The sequence below is a fragment of the Leucoraja erinacea genome, chromosome 9 (assembly GCF_028641065.1).
Source record: "Leucoraja erinacea ecotype New England chromosome 9, Leri_hhj_1, whole genome shotgun sequence".
NCBI lineage: Eukaryota > Metazoa > Chordata > Chondrichthyes > Rajiformes > Rajidae > Leucoraja > Leucoraja erinaceus.
The window spans coordinates 50,235,803-50,254,362 of NC_073385.1; the positions used below are offsets into that span (position 1 = coordinate 50,235,803).

General features: G+C 43.4%; 1 protein-coding gene across 1 annotated transcript in view; it reads left to right on the forward strand.

Moving 5' to 3' along the window:
* The window catches only part of rab15 (RAB15, member RAS oncogene family), a 146,898-nt gene that overhangs the window by 86,480 nt on the left and 41,858 nt on the right, over window positions 1-18,560 (forward strand). Inside the window, exon 3 of the mRNA XM_055640780.1 lies at window positions 6,953-7,013. Within this exon, the coding sequence (XP_055496755.1) occupies window positions 6,953-7,013 (61 nt within the window). The remainder of the gene's footprint in view (window positions 1-6,952; window positions 7,014-18,560) is intronic.

Below are 18,560 nucleotides of genomic sequence, written 5' to 3' on the forward strand. Positions count from 1 at the left end.
TAATATTACTAAAACTCTCATCTTGACCATTTCTTGTGTGCGTTGTATTTAAATTTGCACAAAAACGATCCCCCATAGCACTACAATTTTCGCCACCTTACCATTCTCCTCTGCTGCAAGTCAAATAAGTTTTGTTCCGATCGGTGAAATAGTACAAAAGTTATGAAGGTTTAAAAATCATAAAAACCGCCCCTTCTGGAACCCGCTGTCAATAAAGCAGCGAGGAGAATAAAAAGGTGAGGGGGTGGAGTGTGTTGAGCAGCCCGCGCGGGGAGTGCGCAGCCCGCGGAGAATGAGCAGCCTGCTACTGCTTCTGCGGTGAGCAGCACGACCAGCTGCTGAGTTGAACCGGAAGCCTCTGAGTGAAGCTGGAGTGGGACCGGGAACTGCTGCGTGAGGCCGAAAGCTGAAGGTGCGGGGTGAGCAGAGTGCAAGCATCCCCCTCCCCACATCTCCTTCCCCCCCCCCCCCACCCCCCCTCCCCCCCCTCACCCCCCCTACCCCACCCCCCTTTCCCCTACCCACCTTTACCCATACCCTCCTTTTCCACCCCCCCCCCTTCCCCACCCCCCTTTCCCCCCAAACCCCCAACCTCCCCTTCCCCACACACCCCTCTTCCCCCACCCCCCCCCCTTCCTCACACTCCCCCTCTTCCTCACATCCACCCTTCCTCACACCCCCCCCCCCTTTCCCGACACCCCCCTTTCCCCACACCCCCCTCCCCCACACCCCCCTTCCCCACATGGGTTGCATTGGGGGGACCAGGCCCTTGTGACTGGGACCCATTGGGTCCCACTTAGTCTAGTATTATATAAAAATAATATCTGTATTACTAAAAGTCTGATCTTGACCACTTCCTGTTCTGTATAGTGATTTTAGAAAAAACGCTGCCACTTACGTCAGTGATTTTTGGCAATCTTACTCAGAATCCCCCTCCGTTGTGTAGGACAAGAGGATTTTCCCATCGATGAAAAATAAAAGAGTTATTAGTGTTTTAAAAATGTTGAGATTCTCTCTCTTGAAAGCCACGCCCCTTCCGGAGGGACTATAAAACCCGGAAATGCTGAGTGCCTCAGTCAGTCTCTGCAAAATGGGCTTTGAATAACACTGAACACATGTCTACTAAACTGTGAGTGTGGTTTTACTGACCTTGAGGGCTCTTAATGTGGTTTGAAAATGAAAATGTGGTTGGTTTGAAATAAAGCACAGCAAATGGTTGGTGGTGGTTGGTTTGAAATAAAACACAGCAAATGGTTGGTGGTGGTTGGTTTGAAATAAAGCACAGCAAATGATTTGTGGTGGTTGGTTTGAAATAAAGCACAGCAAATGGTTGGTTTTCCAATTTCCTGTTTGTACTGTATATTGATTTAAGATAAAACGTTACCACTTACGGCTGTGATTTTTGGCCATCTTACTCAGCCCCCCTCCGCTCATCGGGTGCAGAGGATTCTTCCCATCAATGAAAAATAAAAGTGTTATTAGTGTTTAAAAAATGTTGAGAATCTCTCTCATGTCAATCACGCCATGAAGGCCACGTCCCTTCCGGTGGGAGGGGGGAGGGATTATAAAACCCGGAAGTGTGGGTGTGACTCATGCCACCCAGGCTACCTTCAGCACCATCATAGTGCGACTCCGTCAGACCGCCCGCACGCTCTGCAACACCGGCCTACCGACGGCCCGACCGAGCACTCGCCGGAGGACTGACCACTCTCACCACCCACCGACAGCCCGACCGACCACTCTCACCACCCACCGGTGGACCGACCATTCTCACCACCCACCGACGGCCCAGCCGACCACTCTCTCCACCCACCGGCAGCCCGACAGATCCACCACAGCATCCATCTGCCTACTGACAAGCCCGACCGTCAGACTAACCGACTGACCAACTAGACCGACCCTAATCCTAACCCTAGCTCTAGATTTGTTATTTATCATTTTTATTTAACAGTTAACATCATCTTCTATATTACTAAAAGTCTGATCTTTACCGCTTTTGGGCCACTGTGCTGCGATTTCCAAGAGAACGCCACCACTTACGGCTGTCATTTTTGACCACCTCGCTCAGAGCCCCCCTCCGCCTTCCGGGACCGCAGGATTTTTCCCATCGATGAAAAATCAGAGAGACATTAATGTTTTTTTAAAGTTCCCCATTTCTCTGCTGCCCCCGCTGGTGGCAGGGGGGAGGAGGAGGGACTATAAAACCCAGAAGTGTCGCGCCTCACTCAGTCTCTACCAGTCCCAGGAAGCGAGAGGGTCACGGTTCTCTGAACGCACGTCTACTCCACGGTGAGTCCCCTCGATATGGCTGCTGCCAAATTGTCCGCCTTTTTATTTAAAGTTTGTGTTTACAAAATGAATTTTGGTTGTCAGGTGGCTGCAGCCCAATTGTTTGCCTCGCCTTTTTAACAAGTTTGTGTTTACAAAATGAATTTTGGTTGTCGGGTGGCTGCAGCCCACTTGTTTGCCTTGGCTTGGCTTTTAAAATTGTTGCAACAGTTGGCTGCCAGCCCAAGAATCCATTCAGCCCACAATGTGTATACTAGCCCTCTGGAAAACAGTACCTTTGGCCTGCAACACCCATACTAGCGCAACAGAAAGCCCCCCCCCTCCACCCCCACTGGTGAGCAATATTGGAATTGGTGGAGAGGTGGAATATTGTGTTGGTGACCAGCCCTCCCGTGTGATGCTGGGACCCAACGGGTCCCACTTAGTCTAGTAACTTTATAAAGATAAATCAATTGAAAAACAAATTGATCAGCAAGGTTAGCATTACCTTTATTCCTTGGAAACCTTGCTGTTGTTTTGATGTAATTAAGAGGCAGCCATGATCCCAGAGTCCTCGCAGCCGAGCAACCATAAAACAAAGCGCGGGACTGGTCAATTTGCGTCCAACTTCAATATCAATGGTGCATTGATGGACAATTACTACTCGGAAAATTGGAGGTTTTTCTCACATTTTTAAAAAATGTGCAGGTTTTGGTCTTGATGAGCTTCAGGTATGATTTATATAATATTTTTACACAATATGTTAAAAATTCAGGTGGTTCCGTGAGTTGGGTCACAAACTTGAACGAAAAAGCTCCTCGGCCCACAGCCTAATGGAATTTAAAAAATGTTCATTTCAATGCACTCTAATGGTTTAATTTCAATACAATAATATAGGATGCAGTAAGCTTCAGGAATTTTCCAGCTCAACTGTGAGGGAGCGAATTGGTTGTTTTTTATAAGCCTAGAGATGGTTCAGAATCAATTGTACATATCAATTCAGCTTCTGCTTTGTTAGACTCAGTGTGCAGCATACTCATCCCTATACATCAGTTTTCTGACGTACGTAGTGGTTAGGTTAAATATTTTTCACTGACAGGGGATGTGACGGTGACAGATGAACTGCAGCAAATTTACCCGAGTAAGTATATCAAGGATAGGCAGATTTGTCAATTAATTGGTTGCTGTAAATTACCCTTGTGTGTAGGGAGTGGATACAAAAGTGACATAAGATAGAACTAGTGTGATGGTCGGTGTGGACTCGGTTAGCCGAAGGGCCTGTTTCCATGCTGTATCTCTACACTAAACTAAAGCTTGCCGTACGTTCTTCAAATCAACCCGAGATCAAGCAGCTTGTGTTTAACAATGATGTTGTGAGATTCAGAACTACCATATCTACCCTGCAAAAACCTCAAGCTGATAAGGGAATAGTTGAAAAATAGAGACACAAGAGATTGCAGATGTTGGTATCAGGGACAACAAACAATTTGTTGGAGGAACTTGGAGGGGCAGGCAACATCTGTGGGTGGAAAGGAATAGTTGATGCCTCAGGTTGAAAAGCTGCGTCAGGGCTGAGAGTCGAGAAAGGAGATAACTGCTACAGAGAGGAGAGAGTGAGTGGTGAGATGAACCAAAGAGGGTGAAGGGATGATGATACTTCAATCATGTATGTAAACTGAAGTCTTTTGTTGCCAATAAACTTGAGGAACCCTGTGAGCTTTTATGCTGCTTCCTGTCAGTGCTTCAGGTGATAAAACATCCATGACATCTTGAACACCCACAGAGAAGCCCAGTGTTCAGAAGCAAAGCATCATGAAAGCGTTCACCATTCCTTGAGGGAACTTATTACCAGAAGGTTTGTTTACCTCGGCAACCAGGCCTACCATTCGCTAATAATCATCTGTATCACCATAATTTATTCCCAGAGAAAAAAAAAGCAGTGACACAAAATTTTGTTGCACAGAGTATTTACAATAAATCTGAGATTATGAATTCTCTTCAATGTGATCTCAAACAGCAGCCTTGTAAAACTTAAGCTATTTGTAAGAAAGAAATGAAATAATGCAATGTCAAATATTCTGTTCACTATAATTGAACAGAACATTTTGGATTATGGTTGGTGTGTCTCATTTGTAGCTGGGGTCCAAAACAGTTTAGATGCAGAATAAAAGCTTCAGTAAACTCTCCTACAACTAATTGCCTTGGAACACAACCACTCCTGCATCCTTCCGAATTTCTCTTGATCTCACATGAGTCATGCTTGAATGGAAGTGCCAATTTACAAATGACGTTCTGCTAAACTTACGGTAAATAAAAGACACAAAGTGCTGTTGTAACCTAGCAGGTCTCCGGATATGCTGCCTGATCTGCTGAGTTACTTCAGCAATTTGTGTCTTTCCTTCTGCAAACCAGCATGCGCTGTTCCTTGTGTCTTAAAGTTATGGTTAACTGTTGAGGCCCTCTATACAGCAATTGTATTTTTATGGTCAAGTAGCAACATATCATGGAACCACTTGTGCTTTTTAAAAATGTAATAATTTCTTGGACGTGGGTTTAGTTTTAGTTTAATTTAGAGATACAGCGTGGAAACGGACCCGAGTCCACGTGGATCAATGATAAACCATACACTAGTTCTATCCTTCACGCTAGGGACAATTTATAGAAGCCTATTAAGCTACAAACTTGCACATCTTTAGAACGTTGGAGGAAACCAGAGCACCCAGTGAAAACCTACACACTCACAGGGAGAATGGACAAACTCAAAACAGACAGCACCTGCAGTCAGGATTGAACCCGGGTCTCTGGTGCTGTAAGGCAGCAAGTCTACCAATGCGCCACCGTACCGGATGCACCATGGCAATTATTGCCCAGCCATAATTGCTCTGGAGAAGGTGGCATTGAGCATTGCCATAAGCAGCTGCAATCCTTCACATTAACTTATTCCCACATTGTTGATTGATGATAAGGTCCAGGAAACAGGTCCAATGAAGTATTGGCAATGCGTTTCCAAATCAGGGTGGTAAACAACAAAGAAGTGAAGTTGCAATTGGTTCAAATCAAACATGCTTGCAGATTATAGGTTTGGGAGCTGGTGTGAGTAGCCCATGTTGGGTATTTTGTGGATGATGATTACTACGCACCAATGATGAAGGGGATAATTGTGCAGATGGTGTCAGTCTTGCAGGCTGCTTTGTCCAGGATGGTGCCGATTTTGCAAATATCAGAAAATGAAACAGCGCTCATCCAGTCAGGCATGTGGGGAATGTTTCTGCGACACCCCTGACTTTACCTTTGTACATAGTGAAAGGTTTAGAGATATGAGGAGGTGAGTCATTTGCAGCAGAATAAAACTGCTCTTTGTGCCATCATTTGCATGTGAGAGGTCCAGCTGATTTTTGGTTCAGTAATGATTCCTCAGATGTTGACAGTGGGCTACTTGTGATGGTAATGTAGTTGGATGTCAAAAGTACATGCTTGAGACTCTCCCTGATAGATGGTCACCTCCAACAATAGAGTTTGAAGCACTTTTGTGGTACAAATGTTGCTGAATTTGACTGTGACTGAATGTTGTCTCGGTCTTGCTGCAGGCAGGCATGGACTGCATCATTTACGGAGGAGATGTGAATGGAATTGATCATTGGATAATCATCAAAGGACAACTGTGCTTATGACTAATGTAGAAGAGTGGCGATTGATGAAGCAGCTGAAGCTAGGAGGATTTATCACAATACCCTCAGGAGCTTCTACATTCATGTAAAAGAAAGAAATATTGGAAATCAGTACCCAGTTCACACCTTCTGCCTGTACGTAAAATGGTAGACAATTGCCTCAAAAGGGCAATTAAAAATATAGATAATACTAGAAATATTAAAATCATGCACTATTTAGATTTATTAACGTTGCATATGCAGAGGTACAGTGAAACGCTTTGTTTTGCATGCTTAGTTTAGTTTATTATTGTCTCGTGAAAAACATTGTGTTACTTGCTATCCAGTCAGCTAAAAGACTATACATGATTTTAATCAAGGCATCCAAAATGCACAGGTATAGGATAAAATGTATAATGTTTAGTGCATGACAAAGTCCAGTAATGTCCAGTTAAAGATAGTTTCTTTTGATAAGGTCTCCTTGGAGGTCTCCTTGGAGATGGGAGGTCAGGCCCACTCTATAGTTGGTGAGAGGACAGTTCACTTGCCTAATAACAGCTGGGAAGAAACTATTCCAATCGGAACTGATCAAAGGTATCATACATACTGTAAATACAATCAAGTTAAACTCAAGTGCAATAGATAGAGCAAAGGGGAAGATACAGAGTGCAGAATATAGTTCTCAGCATTGTACCTCATTGTGGGTAATAATAGACTTACAGATGGGGTAAAAAAGGGTCCAGTCCCGATTACATGTACTAGATTACAAAATTCACTCCAGCGGATCTTAATTATTGTTTTTAAGTCAATTACTGCAAAATCAAAACATTCTTTGTGTGTTGGGTGATGTGAGAGAGTGACTGACTGGAGAGGGGGCAATGGTGGGAAATGGAAACTCAGTGATGTGCTACTTCAAACCAAGGACAAGCACTGGAAACCTGCTCTGGAGTCTGACTTGCAGTTGTCATATTGATCTGATCTGATCTCTTTGTTACCAGCACTTGATCAAATTCAAATGTTTTTTCTCTGATTCACAGGAGTTGACTTCAAAATGAAGACAATAGATGTGGATGGAATCAAAGTACGAATACAGATTTGGTGAGTTCTGAAGGGGATGTCGACATCTGGGCATTTTGTTGCTCTCCTGGAATTATACAAGTAATCTTAACAAAGTGAAACAATGACCTGATTTAGCTTGAAGATAGACACAAAACGCTGGAGTAACTTAGCGGGACAGGCAGCATCTCTGGAGAGAATGAGTGGGTGACGTTTCGGGTCGAGACCCTTCTTCAGACTGATGTCAGGGGAGAGGGAGATACATAGATAAGGAAGTGTAAGGTGTGAAAATAGGACAAAGGAAATGGAGATTAAAGAAAATGCCTTTAATAGATCATTGTTAGCTGGGAGAAGATAGCAACAAAGCAAACATAGATAAAATGTAGTCAGAGACAGTAAGACTGGTCAGAGAGCTTGGAAGGGGGAGGGATGGAGAGAGAGGGAAAGCAAGGGTTACTTGAAGTTAGAGAAGTCAATGTTCATACCGCTGGGGTTTAAGCTGCCCAAGTGAAATGCTTCTTTTTATATTGTCTTGATTTTGTTGAAGTCAATAAATGTTGTGAACGGTGAGGTGAAATAGTTGAAGATGAGCCAAGTCTATTGTCAGATGCCCAGGTACAGGTACAATCCTGTTTGCAGCAGCATCATAGGCACATGGACACATCAGAAAACACCCAAAACATAAATTATACATGAATTGTGCAAATAGAAAAGACTCTGCAAAAAATAAGATAACAGTGCAAAAGACACAGAGAACACAGGTCCCTGGTAGTGTAAGCGATGGTCGCGGTGTTTCCTTCCCAAGATAGGATCAGGATTGTTTGGGAAGGAACTGCAGATGCTGGTTTACAGCTTAGATAGACACAAAATGCTGGAGTAACTCAGCGGGTCAGGCAGCATCTCTGGTTGACCTGCTGAATGTTTCAAAATAGCCCTATCACAGAAAGTCGGTTCATTATTGAGCTTCAAAGGGATTATCATTACAGTTATATCACACTCTAGTTCTCCCTGCAAATTAAATGTGAATTTGTTCCATTCGGATAGCTGGAGCTCAGAAAATATCAGTGAACCTTTACATTTATCAGGGACAAAGCATTGTTATGGATACTGAAGTCCATTGTCGGTGTGAATGGACTTGATCCATGTAACAAATGCTTTAGTAGTGATGATAAAGCAGGCTGTCCAGGTTGCTTGCGTGAGGTAAAAACTCTTTGTTCCTGTATATACTAGAAACTCAATGAGGAGATTAATGCCCCTGTCCCACTTAGGAAACCTGAACGGAAACCTCTGGAGACTTTGAGCCCCACCCAAGGTTTCCGTGCGGTTCCCAGAGGTTGCAGGTGGTTGCCGGAGGTTGCAGGTAGTGGAAGCAGTTAGGGAGACTGACAAAAACATCCGGGAACCGCACAAAAACCTTGGGTGGGGCGCAAAGTCTCCAGAGGTTTCCATTCAGGTTTCCTAAGTGGGACAGGGGCATTACAGGATCTTAAAGGCTAGTTACATTGCTATCTGGCTCTGATGTTGTAAACTCCATGTCACTGTCCTTTTTTGGGTCTCAAACAATGGGTCAACAAGAATGTGTGTGTTCTCTTCACCTTGGCTGAGGCATTGGTCAAGGTAAGAGTTTTGGTAGTAAGTTCATATACTACATATCTTTCATGCTATGTTGTGCCAGGTCGACACCAGCAAACCCTGTGGGAAATTCCCCCACACTCCATCCACACCACCTCCAATTCAACCATGTGTTACATTTGTTAGGGTAGGTTTAGAGGGATATGGGCCAAACGCAGGCAGGTGGGACTAGTGTAGATGAGACATGTTGGTTGGTGTGGGCAAGTTGGGCTGAAGGGGCTGTTTCCACACTGTATTGCTCTATGATGACCATAACTCAAAAAGTAGCATTGAATAATTGTGAAATAAAATGCACAACATGCTGGGAATGTTTAGTTTACAGGTACAGGGCAGGAACAGTGCCCATTGCCCACTGAGTCTGTGCCAATGATCACCCGTACACTAGCACTATCCTACACACTAGGGACAATTTACAATTTATGGAAGCCAATTAACCTACAAACCTGTCTTTGGAATGTGGGAGGAAACCGGAGCACCCGGAGGAAACCCACGACGAGATCGTACAAACTCCATACAGACAGCACTCTGTACAGATCGAACCTGGGTCTCTGGTGCTGTAAGCTGCAACTCTATCACCACACTGCTGAGTTGCCCACTGGAAATATTACAGGTTACTGGAAATACTACCATTACTGGAAATAAACTATCATGGAGCTGTAAATTTAATGCCGCTGGTTGAGAATTTTTCTGTCCGTAGATGGTGCCTGACCTGCCGAGTGTTTCCAACAATTCCTGTTTTTATTTCAGACTAGCAGCATCTGCAGTATCCTGGTCTTGGTTTGGTCACTTTTGGTGTGTACTTCATCAGATGACCAGCCCCTGTCTCCTGCTGGCAACAATGACCTGTTGTGCAATTGTCTCTCTTGCCCTTCAGCTCATACCTTGCCCTTGATTTAGATCTCATGCAGAAATCAAGGAATCTGCAATTTCAGCCAAATGAATGATTCACTAATTTAAACAGCTGACAAGTGCATTTTCTTCACATTTTTGCTACCATTAAAATCTGTTGCTGTTACTGTAACCCGGATTATCTTTTTTTAAATTTAGGTCACCAGATTGGATAGTAAAAACATTCATCTCTTTTAGTCCCTCTTAACTTTGTCAATGCTAATTATCTTTGTAAAGAACAGATTAGTCCATTTTAAAAAAAGACACAAAGTGCTGGAGTAACCCAGCAGCCAGGTGGCATCTCTAGAGAACATGAATGGGTGACGTTTCGGGTCAGGATCCTCCTTCAGAACCGTCTGGTCCATAGTTAGTGGCAAAAGTGACAGCACAAGCGAATTCGGTGAAGATCCATTTTATATTTTGGAACTGCTTTTTGAAGTGCTCCCATAATCTGGCCCAGGGATTATCTGATTCTCTGCACAGAACAGAGGGAAGAGAAATAGAAAATACCTGTTCACACTTCAAGATGTTTTGGAATGTTGTTCTGCTCATTGAATTTTTGGTCTCCTGGTTTCACAGAAGGTTCACACTAACCAGTTCAGTTCCATTAACAATAAAACAATAAATGGCCTTATATACTGTATTTAGGTTTAGGTTTATCAAAGTGTCACGTATACAGAGGTGCAGTAACGAGTTTTGTTTTGCATGCTGTCCAATGAGATCAGTTATATACATTTGGACAGGTACATGGATGGGAAAAGCTTAGAGGGATATGAGCCAAATGCAGGCAGGTGGGACTAGTATATATGCGGCACCTTGGTTGGCATGGGCCAGTTGGGCAAAAGGGCCTGTTTTCATGCTCCATGACCATCAGATTCTTCATTGTTGTGGTGTAGTTTGCAGTTGTACCACCAGTGTGCACTGCCCATATCATTCCATAATTCTTCCTGTGTGATTTACAGCGCTGCATTTGAATGTTTGGATTGGTATTGGTAAAGTCAATGCTTAACCTGATTGCATCTCAGCTTCTTGTGCTAAACTCACAGGGAAGCTGCTGCCTATTGCCTATAGGAAGAAATAATGATGATGCCGATTTACAAATTGTGATTTGTGTATGTCTATTATTGGCAGGGGGGTGGGATCTCGTGCAGGACAGGGGCACAGGAGAGGCTAGAAGTTGATATGGAGGATGGTGCGGGAAAGGTTAATGGACAGGATAGGTAAAATGCCGGAGAGCGAAGAAGGAGGGTTGGTTTAAACTGCACGTATTTTAATGCAAGGGGCTTGACGGGTAAGGCAGAGCTTAGGGCATGGATATGTACGAGCGACTGGGGCGTTGTAGCCATGACTGAAACCTGGCTAAGGGAGGGGCAGCTCAATGTTCCGGGGTACAGGAACTTCAGGAGAAACAGGGGTGAGGAAAAAAGAGGAGGGGGAGTTTCATTGTTGGTTAAGGAGGATGTCACGGCTGTATTCAGAGGTGACATTACGGACGGTTTGTCTAGTGAGGCTATATGGGTGGAGCTGGGGAACAAGAAAGGGATGATCACCTTTTTGGGGGTGTTTGGCAGCAACTCGCCACTATGCCATATTCCCTTTCTTTCCACTGGGAAGACTGGAAAAGGGAAGCACTTTTCTTTGGTATTACCTTTTGTCTGGAGTTTACATTTTAGTTCTAATGCACAAGTGTAACTGTGGACTGGGGCGGACTGTACGCAGTGCATCCCGATCTCGTCTCGCCGCCAAGTCGGTCCGACTCGTTCCCAAAAAGATTTTGTTTTGAAAACAATCCCAGTGGCAAAACACAGGGGGATCATTGTACATTTAATCCTTTTTATTGTCTATCTTCTCCCATGCTTTTTATTGGATTACACGTGTTAGAATCAATATAATTATTTCCTCAAATTTCGTATCAATCCAGTCCAGCTCCACGTTGTGATCTTTGACAGCGAAGTGAGGTAAGCCAGATACAGTATTTCACTTTCAGTTTAATACAACACAACATAAACTTAACAAACATCAGCTCACCTTTTATTAGGTACTAAGCTATCCTCCAATTTCAGTCCAAAATAACTCTACCATCTTACTTTACACACAAAAATGGGTGGTATTGTAGACAGTGAAGATAGTTGTTAAAACTTTCAGCAGGATCTTGATCGGTTGGTCAGATGGGTTGAGGAATGGTTGATGGGGTTTAATATAGAGAAATGTGAGGTGTTGCATTTTGAGAAGTCTAACCAGAGCAGGACCTACACAGTGAATGGCAGGGCTCTGGGGAGTGTTATGCAGCAGAGGCATCTAGGAGTGCAGGTACATAGTTCCTTGAAAGTAGTATGACAAGTAGATAGGGCGGTCAAGAAGGCTTTCAGCACATTGGCCTGTGCTGAAGTTGGAGTACTGATTATAGAAGTTGGGATGTCATGTTTCAGTTGTAGAAGACATTGGTGCGGCCATATTTAGAGTATTGTGTTCAGTTTTGGTCAGCCTGTTGGTTGTTAACTTAGAAAGGGTACAGAGAAGATTTACAAGGATGTTGCAAGGAATCAAGGGTCTGAGTTTTTGGGAGAGGTTGAGCAGACTATGAGTTTATTCCTTGGAGCACAGGAGGATGAGAGGTGATATTGTACAGGTATATAAGATAATGAAATAATAGATAGGGTAAATGCACAGTGGTCTTTTACCTTGAGTCGGAGAATCAACCAGAGAGCATAGGTTTAAAGAGAGGAGGGAAAATAGGAATGTGAGGGGCAACCTTTTACACAAAGAGTAGTCGGTACGTGGTGCAAGCTGCTGGAGGAGATATTAAGCCAAGTCATATCACAACATTTAAGAAACATTTGGTCAGGTACATGGATAGGATAGGTTTAGAGGGATATGGGCCAAACGCAGGCAGGTGAGATTAGTGTAGATGGGGGAATGTTGGTCGGCGTGGGCAATTAAGCCGAAGGGTCTGTTTCCATGCTGTATGACTCGATGACTAGTTGTAAGCAAAGATTCTGCTGTTGCTATTGTGATCTTAGTTTATTGTATTGCATTTGTTTTGTTTATTGTACAGTAATAATGTTGTTATTGTTGTGATATTTATTGTTATATAACTACAGGTACTAATTGTATTATTGTGTGGGATTTTGTTCAGTTAGTCACAGACCACCTTAATTTTGGTTACTACTGGCAATACTGGCATTGGCACTTATTTTGTGTAATGCGGAAAGTCACAAGGAGGAGACAAGGCATCAGCATGTTGAATTACCTGCAATTGTGATTTCCTGTGCTTGAAGAGAAGTAAAGAAACTAAAGGGCCTGTCCCACGAGTATCCGACCTGCATGCGGCAAGCGTGACCTAAAGGGTTCGGTCCCACCAGCATGCGCCTGCATGCGGCAAGCGCGACCTAACGTGATCGCTTGAGCCGTACGGCATGCGGCAAGCACGACCAAACCAGAAGTGGGAGCCACGCGGAGGTTGAGTGAGTGACACACCCAATATAGAAACATAGAAACATAGAAATTAGGTGCAGGAGTAGGCCATTCGGCCCTTCGAGCCTGCACCGTCATTCAATATGATCATGGCTGATCATCCAACTCAGTATCCCGTACCTGCCTTCTCTCCATACCCTCTGATCCCCTTAGCCACAAGGGCCACATCTAAACTCCCTCTTAAATATAGCCAATGAACTGGCCTCGACTACCCTCTGTGGCAGAGAGTTCCAGAGATTCACCACTTTCTGTGTGAAAAAAGTTCTTCTCATCTCAGTTTTAAAGGATTTAGATAGATAAGCTGTGATAGATGTCCTGGACTTCCCCAACATCGGGAGCAATCTTCCTGCATCTAGCCTGTCCAACCCCTTAAAATTTGTGTAAGTTTCTATAAGATCCCCTCTCAATCTTCTAAATTCTAGAGAGTATAAACCAAGTCTATCCAGTCTTTCTTCATAAGACAGTCCTGACATCCCAGGAATCAGCCTGGTGAACCTTCTCTGCACTCCCTCTATGGCAATAATGTCCTTCCTCAGATTTGGAGACCAAAACTGTATGCAATACTCCAGGTGTGGTCTCACCAAGACCCTGTACAACTGCAGTAGAACCTCCCTACTCCAAACTCAAATCCTTTTGCTATGAAAGCTAACATACCATTCGCTTTCTTCACTGCCTGAGTTGAGGCGGCTGCGGGCCGGCAGGCCGTTGCCGTGCAGAATTTTTAAACGCGGTCAGTTTTTCGGAGCCCCGCGCAATGTCAGGACCAGCTCCGCACAACTCCATACGGCTCCGGCGATCGAAGTGGGACCGGCCCCGCGAGGCCGTACGGCTCAAGCGACCACGTTAGTTCGCGCTTGCCACATGCAGGTCGCATGCTCGTGGGACAGGCCCTTAACTGTAGCGCACTTTTTACCCACAACCCAGAGTGACTGGAAGAAATCAAAGCCAAAAACCTAGGGTTACACTTACACCTCCTTTTGTTCCTTTTCTTTGCCCCACCATCTCCTACCTTCAGCCTTAAACTGCAATTCCATTTGTCATACCATTACTCCTCGTCTCCATCCTTTCACAGAACTTTGCTTTATTTCTTACTATCAAAATCTACTGCGATGCTCAACTTCCAGACACCCTTTTTACTTTTCTTCCTCTTGAAAACTTTTAAATTCTGATGGGAGGTCCAGGGTTTCCATCTAGACGCATGCTGTAGCAATGTTACAAAACTTGGAGATTTAAAAAATCAAGTCATTAATTTATCCCATCAGATAAAGCATGCAAAGAAGTTTAATTTGACACCTTTCACTTTCATATCTTCAGTATTAAAAAAGTTATAGCCATTTTCATACTCGGAAATTGGCATCTTGTTCCCTAGTGTTTTTTCATTAACTTAACACAAAAGCTGTGATCGAGAACATTTAAAGGCCGATAACTTTCTTAAAATTTAAGAGAACTGAAATAAATTTTCAGTTATTATAGATTGAAGCATTCGGAAACAAATATGAAACAATCTTACTTAGATGACTTGAAATTAAAGCATATAATTAGTTAGTTACCTAGTCACCGGAACAAATATTTTTTGTTCCGGTGACAATTTGAAGCAGCTTTTGGAAGTCATCACATCAGAAATGAATAAATTAAAACAGTGGTTTGATGTCAACAAATTGTCTCTAAATTTAAGCAAAACAAAGATTATGCTATTTGGAAAACATAAAATAAACCCTCAAGTACAATTGAAAATAGATAACATAAGTATAGAAAGAGTATATGAAAATAAATTTCTTGGTGTGATCTTAGACCACAAAATCTGCTGGAAACCACATATAAACCACGTCAAAGCAAAAACTGGCAAAGTCTATAGCAATATTGGGAAATCAAGACACATTCTGGACCACAAATCATTACATACTTTGTATAATACACTCATATTGCCATATCTGAGTTACTGTGTGGAGATATTAGGTATGTTGCAAAGCCTACCTGAAGCGTCGCTGAAAATCTGTCCCAGCCCGTGTGCGCGATTTTGGCGCCATATAGAGGGGGGCGGGTTTAAAACGCAATTTTCCCTAGGCTGTTCAAATCGAGGTTTTTCAGCCTAGTTAATTATTAACGAAAAATTGCTGGAAGATTCCATGGCTAGAGCTATTTTCAGTTTTAAGGGATTTCTTTACTTGTTATAGTAGGTTAAAAATTAACCTCTAAACCCCCGACCGCCGACAACGGGTCGGATCTCATACAAGGGAAAACGGAAGGTAGGCTGTTTATTTTTACGTTAAAAAGGGCTTGTTTAATGCTGCGAGTAGCTAATTTGGGCCCCATTATATCCCGCAGTATTTTTCTGGGCATTTGAGGGCACAAATCTAGCGCAATGTGAACGTTCTAAACCAGCGCGTTCACAGGATCCCACTAGAAAGCTGATTTAAATGGACTTTAAATGGATTTAAATGGACTTTAATTTACAGCAGTTGAACACTAAATTCCTTCCATCACCGACTTCATCCACTCCAATGCCCTACCCAACCGAGCCTCCAACCTCATCGTTCCCCAGCCCCGCAGAGCCCGATTTTACCTTCTCCCTAAAATCCACAAACCTGACTGTCCCGGAAGACCCATTGTCTCTGCCTGTTCGTGCCCCACAAACTCATTTCCAAATACCTTGACTCCATCCTATCACCCTTGGTTAAATCCCTCCCTACCTATGTTCAAGACACCTCAGACACTCTCCGTCGTCTCCGCGCATTCAATTCTCTAGGCCCTCACCCCCTCATCTTCACCATGGACGTCCAGTCACTCTACACCTCCATCCCTCACCACGATGGTCTCAAAGCCCTCTGGTTCTTCCTCAACCAGAGAAGCAACCTATACCCAGCCACTGACACTCTCCTCCGCCTAGCGGAATTGGTCCTTACCCTCAATAACTTCACGTTCGACTCCTCCCTTTTCCTCCAAATACAAGGCGTAGCTATGGGCACACGCATGGGCCCCAGCTATGCCTGCCTATTTGTAGGTTACGTCGAGCAATCCTTGTTCAATACATACCAGGGCCCCATCCCCGGCCTCTACCTCCGCTACATCGACGACTGCTTTGGTGCCACCTCCTGCACCCGCACACAACTGACTGACTTCATCCACTTCACCACTAACTTCCATCCGGCACTCAAATACACCTGCACCATTTCCGACACTTCCCTACCATTCCTTGACCTCACTATCTCCATTGCAGGTGATAGACTTCTGACCGACATACACTATAAACCCACTGACTCCCATGGCTATCTGGACTACACTTCTTCCCACCCTGCTTCCTGTAAGGACTCCATCCCCTACTCCCAATTCCTCCGTCTACGCCGCATCTGATCCACGGATGAGGCGTTCCACACCAGGACATCTGAAATGTCCTCATTATTCAGGGAACGGGGGTTCCCCTCCTCCACCATAAATGAGCCTCGCACCAGGGTCTCTTCCATACCCCGCAACACTGCTCTCTCTCCCCATCCCCCCACTCGCAACAAGGGCCGAGTCCCCCTAGTCCTCACCTTTCACCCCACCAGCCGTCACATACAAAAAGTAATCCTCCGTCAGTTTCGCCACCTCCAACGTGACCCCACCACTCGCCACATCTTCCCATCTCCCCCCATGTCTGCCTTCCACAAAGACCACTCCCTCCATAACTCCCTTGTCAATTCTTCCCTTCCCTCTCGTACCACCCCCACCCCGGGCACTTTCCCTTGCAACCGCAAGAGATGCAAAACTTGTCCCTTTACCTCCCCCCTCGACTCCGTTCAAGGACCCAAGCAATCGTTCCAGGTGCGACAGAGGTTTACCTGCATCTCTTCCAACCTCATCTATTGCGTCCGCTGCTCTAGATGTCAGTGTGACCAAGCGGAGGTTGGGCGATCGATTCGCCGAACACCTCCGCTCGGTCCGCAATAACCAAGCTGACCTCCCGGTGGCTCAGCACTTCAACTCCCCCTCCCACTCCGTCTCTGACCTCTCTGTCCTGGGTCTCCTCCATGGCCACAGCGAGCAGCACCGGAAATTGGAGGAACAGCACCTCATATTCCGTTTGGGGAGTCTGCATCCTGGGAGGAACGTTGCCTATTTCCTTCGCTCCATAGATGCTGCTGCACCCGCTGAGTTTCTCCAGCTTTTTTGTGTAACTTTCGATTCTCCAGCATCTGCAGTTCCTTCTTAAACATTAAATTCCTTCCATTTGGCCTATAAATTAATGTAAATTAGATTTAAAAATCATGTTTTATTGTGAATTATTTGTGAATATTATTTGGACACTTAGGCTATTTAAAAATGTTAATCATTTATTAAGAAATGGATAGATGTTTAGATCTAATAAATTGAAGTCTGAAATTAGCTACAATTGGGTAACTAACTAATTATATGCTTTAATTTCAGGTCATGCAAGTAAGATTATTTTATATTTGTTTCAGAATGGTTCAATCTATGATAACTGAAAATGTCATTCAGTTCTCTTAATTTTTAAGAAAGTTATGGGCTTTTGACTGTCCACGATCACAGCTTTTTTGTTATGTCAATAGAAAATCAATAGGGAACAAGATGCTAATTTCCGAGTATGAAAATGGCCATAACTTTTTAAATACTTGAGATATGAAAGTGAATTAGGTGTCAAATTAAACTTCTTTTTTTTATGCTTTATCTGATGGGATAAATTGCAGACTTGATTTTTAAAATCTCAAAATTTTGTAACATTGCTAGAGATATGGGGTAACACCTACAAAACCAACCTACAGCCGTTATGCACATTACAAAAAAGAGCAATAAGAATTATCAATAACGTTGGATATCTTGAACATACCAATTTATTATTCTTAAAGTCACATACACTGAAGTTCACTGATCTGGTTAAATTTAAGACTGCGCAAATCATGTACAAAGCAAGAAATAATTTACTTCCAAGAAATATACAAAAACTGTTTATGGAAAGACAGGGTGGGTATAATTTGAGAGGGGAACATAATTTTAAAAAGCTCAATGTCAGAACAACTCTTAAAAGTATGTGCATAGCAATCTGTGGTGTGAATTTGTGGAATGGTCTGGAACAGGAGATAAAACTTAGCACAATCATAATTCAGTTTAAAAAGATGTACAAAAACACTTGTTTAAAAGGATATTGGGATGAGGATAGGTGATTGTGATATTTGTTATACTGATTGTATTGGGAAGAGTGATTATAGAGTGATGGGTTGTAAATATGACTAAGATACTGTATAGTATTTGCGGGTTTTTTCTTTTCTTTTCTTTTCTTTTTCTTTTTTTCTTTTTTGTATGGCTTTGTAAATATTTGATTAGTGTTCAAATGTAAATAATTTGGTGTACATATAGTGGCTGGTGTACATATGGTGTACATATAGCTGCTAAATTTGTATGAGATAATTACAAGCAGTTGAATAAGGGGTGGGAATTAATAAGCTTTGGCTTCTTCCTGCTCCTTTTCGGACACATATGATTTCATTTATTTATAGATATTGTTTATGACACTTTATAAATATTTGTGTTTTGTTTTTTGTATGCTGTTTCACATTTGCTTTTTATTCTTTTATTCTGTCCGAAATAAATAACTAATAA